At 54.1% G+C, this 9,679-nt stretch overlaps 1 protein-coding gene across 1 annotated transcript in view; it reads left to right on the forward strand.

Annotated features, from left to right (window-relative positions):
- NMT1 (N-myristoyltransferase 1) overlaps positions 1-8,827 on the forward strand; it is a 48,321-nt gene extending 39,494 nt beyond the window's left edge. Inside the window, exons 9-12 of the mRNA XM_011940136.1 lie at positions 2,529-2,699; positions 3,284-3,451; positions 4,435-4,572; positions 5,425-8,827. Of these exons, the coding sequence (XP_011795526.1) occupies positions 2,529-2,699; positions 3,284-3,451; positions 4,435-4,572; positions 5,425-5,445 (498 nt within the window). The 3' untranslated portion in view covers positions 5,446-8,827. The remainder of the gene's footprint in view (positions 1-2,528; positions 2,700-3,283; positions 3,452-4,434; positions 4,573-5,424) is intronic.
- Positions 8,828-9,679: the final 852 nt, after the last annotated feature.

A 9,679-nucleotide genomic window follows, 5' to 3' on the forward strand; every position in this document is an offset into this window, starting at 1 on the left:
CTCCGCCTCCCGGGTTCACGCCATTCTCCTGTCTCAGCCTCCCGAGTAGCTGGGACTACAGGCGCCCGCCTCGTCGCCCGGCTAGTTTTTTGTATTTTCTATTAGAGACGGGGTTGCACCGTATTAGCCAGGATGGTCTCAATCTCCTGACCTCGTGATCCGCCCTTCTCAGCCTCCCAAAGTGCTGGGATTACAGGCTTGAGCCACCACGGCCGGCCGCCGAGCTGCTTTTCTATTCTGGGTCTCAGTTTTCCTAGTTTCCCAAAGAAACAGATGCTCCAACTGTGGCTGGCTTCAGGTAGGGATTCTTTTTTTTTTTTTTTTTTTTTTGAGACAGGGTCTCACTCTATTGCCCAGGCTGGAGTGCAGTGGCAGTCACAGCTCACTGCAGCCTTGACCTCCCAGACTCAAGTGATTCTCCCACCTCAGCCTCCCAAGTAGCTGGGACTACAGGCGTGTGCCACCATGCCCAGCTAATTTTTGTTTTTATAGAAACGGGGTTTTGCTGCTGGGCACAGTGGCTCACGCCTGTAATCCCAGCACTTTGGGAGGCTGAGGTGGGCAGATTACAAGGTCAGGAGATCGAGACCATCTGGCTAACACGGTGAAACCCCATCTCTAGTAAAAATACAAAAAATTAGCTGGTCATGGGGTGGCGGGCGCCTGTAGTCCCAGGTACTCGGGAGGCTGAGGCAGGAGAATGGCATGAACCCAGGTGGTGGAGCTTGCAGTGAGCCGAGAACGCACCACTGCACTCCAGCCTAGGCGACAGAGCAGAATTCCGTCTCAAAACAAAACAAAACAAAAAAAGAAACAGGGTTTTGCCATGTTGCCCAGGCTCATCTGAACTCCTGGGCTCAAGTGATCTACCCACCTCCAGCCTCTCAAAGTGCTGGGATTCCAGGCGTGAGCCACCTTGCCCATCCCAGTAGGGATTCTTAAAATCCCTTCTCAGGCCGGGCGGTGGCTCACGCCTGGAATCCCAGCACTTTGGGAGGCCAAGGCGGGCAGATAATGAGGTCAAGAGATTCACTGCCAACATGGTGAAACCCTGTCTCTACTAAAAACAAAAATTAGCTGGGTGTGGTACGTGCCTGTAGTCCCAGCTACTTGGGAGGCTGAGGCAGGAGAATCACTTGAACCTGGGAGGCAGAGGTTGCAGTGAGCCGAGATTGCGCCACTGCACTCCAGCCTGGCGACAGAGCAAGACTCCGTCTCAAAAAAAAAAAAAAAAAGAAAATACCTTTTTTTTTCTCGGAGTGCTTCTGGTTGGCCATCAGTCCACACAGTTACTGAGTTCCTGCTGATGTGAGGGCTGCCTGCCTGGACTTCTCAGCCTCTAAACAAGATTGATCACTCTGAAATCAGGCTAATCCACCAACGGATTGAGGTCATTAGTGTCCCATCTTGAGAGACTGCTGCAGCACCGTTAGACACTGCCAAAAGCACAGGTTTGGGGGACTGTGGTATGTGTCTTCTTCCTTCTGTTCTCATGACAAATCTGCCCTGCCTTCTAGGCTGGTGGGCAGGCAGGCAGAGAGCATTCTTATAGTGCTGCAGCAGCGAGAAGACCGTCTCACCCATATCGGGGTGGAAACCCCAGCATGGCTGTGTTTTCAGTCCAGGATTTGAGGCATCATTATGGGAGCTGCCATGTAGAATGAGGTCAGTGAGTGTTCCCTAGAGAGACGAGGATTTAGCAAGGAATTTTAGAGGCTGGAGGTTCTAGAACTGAAGTTTTAAAAGCAATTCCTGCACTGGGAAGCATTGTGTCAGGCACTGACTGAGGCCTGTAAACTGTGACACCACCCTGTTTGCAGATTGCCCCAAGCCCACCTTTGTGTATCTGAGCCTCTGGGGATGTTCTACCAGCCCGGTGTTTGCTCCATAGCATCATATGGTTTCATTCCACTGAAGCATTTTTCTCGCAAAAGCAGCTGCCGGGTGGGACGCTGACTGGGGATGAAGTCCTGGGAGTGTGCGGCTTTTCTTCTGCATTTAACTTGCAGCCATGGCTCTCTGAGAAGTAGTGGTGTCACAGTGTCTGGGCGGGCAGACCCTGGCTAGGCCCTGGGGTCTATGAAGTGCTCTAAGTCTAGCAGAGAGAGAGCAGTGAGTATGGGATGGCATCAGTCACAGTTCAGTGAGAAGCTTGTGAGGACCGCTGGGCCGCATGGGCAGAAAGTACAGCTAGAAAGGCCAGCCTGGCCCAAGGGTAGAAAGTCTTGTGCTCTGGGGCGGGGAGTTTGAAACAAGGGTGGAGCATGAAGGGTTGTGTTTTCTTAGGAAGTCAGTCTGGGGCCATGTGGATGATTGATTGATGCAGCAGCCTGAGTCTGCCTGGACTAGGAGGGAAAGGGCCAGAAGATATGGAAGAGGCAGGCCCTGTGCCTGAGGAGAGATGCACGGGGGTGCAGGGAACCTCCAAATGACCAGGGATTCTCTCTTGAGGGCCTGATCTATCCTCGCCATGGATAGACCCAGGGTGATCAGCTCATCTTACTCCATCTCTTCTGTCTTGCTTCCAGACTCCCAAGACAGCTGGGCTGCGACCAATGGAAACAAAGGACATTCCAGTAGTGCACCAGCTCCTCACCAGGTACTTGAAGCAATTTCACCTTACACCCGTCATGAGCCAGGAGGAGGTGGAGCACTGGTTCTACCCCCAGGAGAATATAATCGACACTTTCGTGGTGGAGGTGAGTCAGGGAGTGGTGTTCCAGGCCTCTAATGCGTTCCCAGAGAGGCACCCCCGTGAGTGGCCGGGTTCCCAGGGCTTGAGTGTTGGCACCCTAGACTTCCTTGACCATCCGTGTTTGGTCCTCCCTAAAAACAAGGAGTTGGTGCTTGAATTTGCTGAAAAGATACCTTTGGATCTGGCTTGAGCCCTTCTCCCCCTCTGCCCCACTTTGATAACACAGAATAGAACTGAGCCCCGCTTAATCCTTCAGGAAAGCCTGCAATTCCCTGCCTGTCCCAACTTAACCCAGTGCTGACCAGACATAGGAGACACAGTCTGGGGGTATGTGAACTGCAAGAAGAGGTCCCTGGTGGTGCCCCTGCTGGGAAAGAGGTTTGGCAGTTTCATTCTACGATCATGGCTCTGTCCTCAAGTGCCCGGAGCCAACGTCCCTCCTCCTCCCCACGTGTCCTGTTACAGTTTCTACCTGTTTATCTAGAGGGGCAGAGCTGCCTGAAGGCAGAGCGAAAGAAAACATTTTGTTCCTGGGCCACAGTGCCACTGTGCATGCTTGACATTGCCTCTTTATTGCCTTCCCTTCAGAACTCAAACGGAGAGGTGACGGATTTCCTGAGCTTTTATACGCTGCCCTCCACCATCATGAACCATCCAACCCACAAGAGTCTCAAAGCTGCTTATTCTTTCTACAATGTTCACACCCAGACCCCTCTTCTAGACCTCATGAGCGACGCCCTTGTCCTCGCCAAAATGGTGAGGAGCAGACCAGGGGCTCTCTGGAGATGTGCGGGGAAGGGGCAGTGGAGCCATGGTGAGCACAGCTCCCGGGACGCAGCCTCCCATGGGCTGGGAGGCTCCGAGTCCTCCTCACCTGCTGTTCTGCTTAGGCAGGGTTCCTGCAGTTTTTAGCCAGAAACTCAAAACTCGGAAGGAGCAAGGAGCATCCGAAGTGAAGGCATTGAACTCCTCCTGATTCATTTCAGTGAGTTTCGTTCTCACAGGAGGCGCCACCAAGGAGCCTGAATAGCCAGGCCTGCCCTGGGAGGACACGGGTTCTCCTCACAGCTTTCCCAGCGTGGGAAAGGGGTGATTGCTCTCTGTCGTGGTGAGTCATCGGAGTGTCTGACTGCCAGCAGCGGGTGGAGAGCCCGTCGGTCAGTGCTTCGCTGTGGGTTCTGGTGACCTCCTGCACCCAGCCCAGCCTGCTGTGGGCAAGCTGGTCCCTGCCCTGTGAGAGCTTCTACTCCAGTTGATGAGGTTTAGGAAGCATCTTCGCAGTCTCCAAGCAACACAGCAGGTGTCATATAACATGAGGTGCACTGAGGGCCTGAGAGTTGGGGTCTACATGGAATAAGGAAGCAACACAAACCCCAGGTAGCTGATGGGAGCCAGCTTCTCAAAGGAAGGGGCTCAGGGCTTGGACTCCAGAGAGGACTGTGGAAATGACTAGAGTTTCAGGGAGGCATAACCAGGAATAGCAAGAGCCCCAGTCTGGACACTGAGTACCTATGTGTATACTCGGAGGGAGACTGGGCAGAGGCCAGGCTGGAGGGGGCACCCAGAGTGTCCTGAGAACGCCTGGAGAGTGGGGATTAATGTGGAAGCAGCAGAGCTTCTGAGGGAACCTTGTTCTTGTGGCTGCCCACAGGACAGCTTTGAAATGGCAGCAAAGGGTTAGGAAGGAGGCCATCCCCACCTGTCCTCACCTGTTCTTGTGTCTCCGTGCTGCTTTGCAGAAAGGGTTTGATGTGTTCAATGCACTGGATCTCATGGAGAACAAAACCTTCCTGGAGAAGCTCAAGTTTGGCATAGGGGACGGCAACCTGCAGTATTACCTTTACAATTGGAAATGCCCCAGCATGGGCGCAGAGAAGGTGGGCACCACGCAGCCAGAGTCCAGGCTGCCCGACCCAGGGAATCAGTGTCTCCAGCAGAAACCAGGCCATGGATTGGGGAGACAGCTACAGTCTGGGTCCTTGTTACCTGGAGTTGAGCCTTTGAAAATGCCCGCCCTCCCTCCCTTTCTGGCTAACACTGTGAAACCCCTTCTCTACTGCAAAAAAAATAGAAAAAAAATTAGCCAGGCGAGGTGGCGGGCACCTGTAGTCCTAGCTACTCAGGAGGCTGAGGCAGGAGAATGGCGTTAACCTGGGAGGCAGAGCTTGCAGTGAGCCGAGATCATGCCACTGCACTCCAGCCTGGGTGACAGAGCGAGACTCCATCTCAAAAAAAAAAGAAAATGCCCTCCCTCTGCCCTGTGCTGGCCAGACCAGCAGGTCAGCGTTCCCCTCTCAGCAACTAGTGTGAGGATGGCAGAGGGGAGCAGGAAAGTCATCTCCAGTGAGGCCTTCCCACCTGAGGGGACCGTGGAAGTTGAGTTGTCCACAGTTTGTCAGGGGGGTAGGGCTGCGGGATCTCTGAGGAGATTTCCTCTCCTGAGCTGCTGCCCTCTTCCTGGCGTGACACTTTCTTAGCCCTTCCTCCCCCAGCGCCACAGGGGACATGGGGGTGAGCTGGAGCGTGGACCACTTTTCCCTGGGAGGTCTGATGGACATGTGAACCCTGGTGTGGAGGTTGAGCATGGGGCCAGCTGGGTGTGAGTCTGCTCCCACAGCACAGGCGGTGGACCCCGGGCCCAGCCAGTCGGAACTTCGGGGATGGGGGGTGTGGGAGAGTCTTTGGACCACTGTCGACTCAGCTCTGCCTCTCCCTGTTGGCTCTCCTAGGTTGGACTGGTGTTACAATAACCAGTCACCAGTGAGATTCTGGATAAAGCCACTGAAAATTCGAACCAGGAAATGGAACCCCACCACTGTTGGTCCAATTTTCACACACGTGAGAATCCCTGGCAAAGGGAGCAGAACTGAACCGGCTTTACCAAACCGCCAGCGAACTTGACAATTGTATTGCGATGGCGTGGGCTGCGTGATGTCACCTCCGGTCGTGTCTCTGGTCTCCGTGTTTTCCAGTTAATTACATCTCCATGCAGCCGTCATCAAGAGAATGTAACTGCTGAAAACTAGCTCGTGATTGGCATATAATGGAGTTAACGGGTGAATAATAAAAGTATATATATATATTATATATATATAAATATTTTAAATATCTTTCATGTTCCAAATGTGCAAGGATGTTTGGTCTTTAATGAAAAGCTGAATCCAGATCATTCCTCAGAATGAGGACCTGAGGACAGTGGCAGACAGATGCGTTGGCACAGTCATGGTTTCCTCCAGAGGAGACATTGACTTATCTTAGGGAAAAAGAGGATCTGGAGAACCTCATCCAGTTCCCCTTCTGAATCAGCTGGGATGACTGGCTTTGAGAAGGAAGGGAAGGTGGATCAGGCTCAGATCTCACTGGATGGCACATGGAGCTCTTGGCTGGGGCTGACCCTGGGCAGGGACTTTCCTGCAGGGCCAGACCTGCCTGCATTTTGAGACACAGCAATGGGACGGTCCGCAGAAGCAGACCTCATTGATCGAGTCCCTTCTTCCATCCCCTTGACCTGCTCCCTGTAGGAAGTAATCCTGCCAACTGATTCAAAAGGGCTCTTTAGCCAGCTCTTGCCAACCTTATAGGGATGGTCCCCTGTGAGATTTTGCTTTTCCACTGCCTGGGATGACTGGCAGTTTGAAGAGGCCCTTGGACCTCCTTGTAGCATCAGGGACCTTTGGAGACCATATCAGTGTAAACCCTGCTTAGCTCATCTTAGAGCAAAGAACCAGCACCCTGATGTCCCCAGGGTGGCTGGGCAGGAGTGGCATGGGGTCAATACCCAGACCCCTTCAGCCACCAGCCCCTGGCCTGTGCCTTCCAACCCATTAGCTATTTCTTATTTCCAAGATACAGCCTGCAAGTGGCAGCAAGAAGTGGTGATTAGAGGCAGATCTGGACTTGGCAACAGAAATGGTTTCCCATCACCATTGTCCGAGTCTGACTTTTGCTGATGCTGTTTTGTGGATTTTTATGGTAGTGATGGTTGTTGATGCTGCCAGTTTCCCAAAAAATAATCAAGCCTCTGGCCGCATGTCTGTCAATGTAGGCATTCTTGAGTGGTGTTCAGCCACGTGGCCTGGGCAGAATTGGGCTGTGGAATTGTCAGGAACCCACTTCCAGGCTTGGATGTAATTTTTGCTCTAGAGAGAAGCAAGTGGTGGGGAGGAGGTAGCATGACGTGTGGCGTGTGGGGTTTCCTTGCTGCCGTCACCTCTCCGCTCATACGGGAATGAAGCCTTAGCCAGGAGGCCAGGCTCAGCCCTGTGCCACTCACCGAAGCCACGCTCTGCAGGCCAGCAGGGGCTTGTTTCAGGCTGTGGGTTTTGGTGTGGTTTGTCAGAGGCTAATTCTGCAGAGTTGCCAAAACCAGGAGACATCGTATGCTTGGGATGGGGGCCGTGCCACCTGTGGGAATGCTGCCCGCTCTGCAGATTGCTGCTAGAGCCAGCAACTTCACTAAGGTGGATTTTCGTCAGAGGCCTGCAGGGGCCTCCCTTTTCCCATTGTTCCTGTGCTGCAAACTGTAGGCCCCAGCAATCGTGACTGACGTTTGACTCCTTGACTCCAAGAAACTGAGACCAAAGAAGCTGCTGTTCTTAGCAAGATGCGCACTGCATTCCGCAGATGGGAGGAGTCGGAGAGGCAGGGGGCTTGCTTTGCAGCCTCACAGACAACAGTTGCACAGCACCTCAAGCCCCAGAGTGACTCACCCCGTCCAGACCTTTGAGGATATCAAAGCATAAAGTGCCCAAATCTTTCCTACGTTGGGGGAACCTGGAACTTGGAAAGGCTCTCTGTCCTAGTCTTGGTCTGTTCTGGGCCAGGTCCCAGCTTGAGCTGCCTCTGAGATTTGGGCTGTGCGGATCTCTGGAGTGAGCTCTGTTTCGGTTGACCCAGGTCATGGAATGGAAACGGTGAGGCCCCAGTGGCTGTTCTGGAAGAAACAGATCTCCTGGCAAAGGCCTAGGCACCTCCCTCACTGAAACCAGGTTCCCTGCTCACTGGACTCTGCTTTATCTCACGGTGAGACCCTGCCCAGGTGTGCAGGGGACGGCTTGGGGGCTGCTTGTTGCTCGTCTGGTTTTTGTCCCAATAGTCCCTGCGTTCTTCATTCAAACCCTTCTGGGACTTCAGGTCAGAGAGCACCATCCCGGGGGTCAGGGCCTCCCCACAGGAGCCCTGCAGTGTGGTGGCGTCATGGCTGGCTTGAACCAAGCAAAGGAAGGACCCTGAAGCCTTCACGCTGACTGTTCTTGAGCAGCCGCTGTTGGAAGGCCTCCCTGGGCCTGGCCCCCACCCTCTGCCACCCAGTCCTCCCAGCTGCCATGTTTCAAAGACCACCTTTACCTCCTGCCTTCGGATTGACTGCATTTGACCACGGACTCCAGTCTGTGTAGGGAGAGAGCTGAGTAGGAGGCCTCCGCTCCGGATCGAGGTCTGGATAGGGCTCGTTTCCCCGCACATGCCTATTTCTGAAGAGGCTCCTGTCTTATTTGAAGGCCGGCCCACACCCAGCTACTTTAACATCAGGTTTATGGAAAATGTCAGGCCTTCCCCACAACTCCCATATAACTGGTATCACTCCCCTACTTGCTGGCTCTCAGAAGCCCAGGGGAGTCCCTGTGGTCCTGAATTCTTTCCCCAGAGATGACCAGCATTTAACCAACCTAAGGGCCCAAAGGCCTTGGACAGCTGCATGGAGCTGTGGTCTAGGAGAGGGAGGGGCACCGGATGCTAGGTCAGGGGAGGGAGCAGGAGTGTCCCTCCCGTCAGTGCCTACCCACCTGTGAGGCAGCCTTGTGACGGCCTGGCCCACCTTCCCCAGAACCAGGGGAGGCCTGAGGCTTCAGTTATGCTCTGCTGCAAAATGAAGGCAGGCCCACAAGCCGACTGCACCTAGGGAGGCTGTTTAGGACAAATTTCATTCCATTAAATTAAAAAATACTGACCGGCTGGCAGGCAGGTGCCACATCTGGGAACAGGGATGGGGGAGCTTCACCATTTTGTCTTGGCTTTTCATTGGGCTGTGGTGGGGGGGCATCCATTCCCAGGGTAGGGGAGGAAATACCAAATGCATTGTTGTTCTGCTCAATACATCTCACTTGTTTCTAATAAAGAAAGCAGCTGAACAAACCCTTTTGTCCTCCTGGTATTCCTGGTCAGCAGGTGACAGTGGAAGAAACGGAGTGCTGAGGCCTAGGCTGGAGCCAGGATGACAGGGCTTGGCCACAGAGGCCCTCAAGCCCACAGCATCAGGCCAGCTTCCAAAGGCCTTCCTTTAAGGCTGCCCTTCTTCCAGGGCAAAGTTGGTATTGTCAGACCTTTCCCACCCGCCAGAGACGAGCTGGTATTGACCCAGGTTCACTCCAAGTTAGAGCAGCAGCTGGGCTCTCAGCCAGCACCTGAGCACCTCAGTGCAGGAGCCGGCCCAGGCTTCCCCAGCTGAGCACAGAGCAGCCCCCTTGGTCCAGGTCAGCAGTGGCTCCTCCGGTGGAGGTGCAGGCCCCACACCTTCCCACTATGCCCAGGTGTCATGTCTCTCCTCCTGCGCCATTGACCAGGTGGTTCTTTGAGTCACGAGGGGTGCAAATTAACATGGCAAGTTGCTGGGCCCCAGTAGCTGTGTTTAAGACTTCCCATTCCCCCTGTTCTCATCCTCTGGAACTTACCCTTTCCCTGACCCCCTGATCATTTCAGGTCCATGGCTGGTGCCTCCAAGCCCCTTTCCAGGGAAGCTGACAAGACATAGGACCTGCATGACCCCTCTAAAGCCCCCCAACCCTCCTGTCCCAAACCAAGTCACTCAGGCTCCTACGGCCCACGCCTTCTTTCCTGCCCTTCATAGCCCTCTGTGTGGTTTCCACCCATGGGCCTCCGGGTTAAAAAGCTGTGATTTTGGGCCGGGCGCATTGGCTCATGCCTGTAATCCCAGCACTTTGGGAGGCCGAAGCAGACGGATCATGAGGTCAGGAGATCGAGACCATC

This window comes from Colobus angolensis, unplaced genomic scaffold (genome assembly GCF_000951035.1).
Source record: "Colobus angolensis palliatus isolate OR3802 unplaced genomic scaffold, Cang.pa_1.0 Scaffold187, whole genome shotgun sequence".
In the NCBI taxonomy this organism is placed as follows: Eukaryota; Metazoa; Chordata; class Mammalia; order Primates; family Cercopithecidae; genus Colobus; species Colobus angolensis.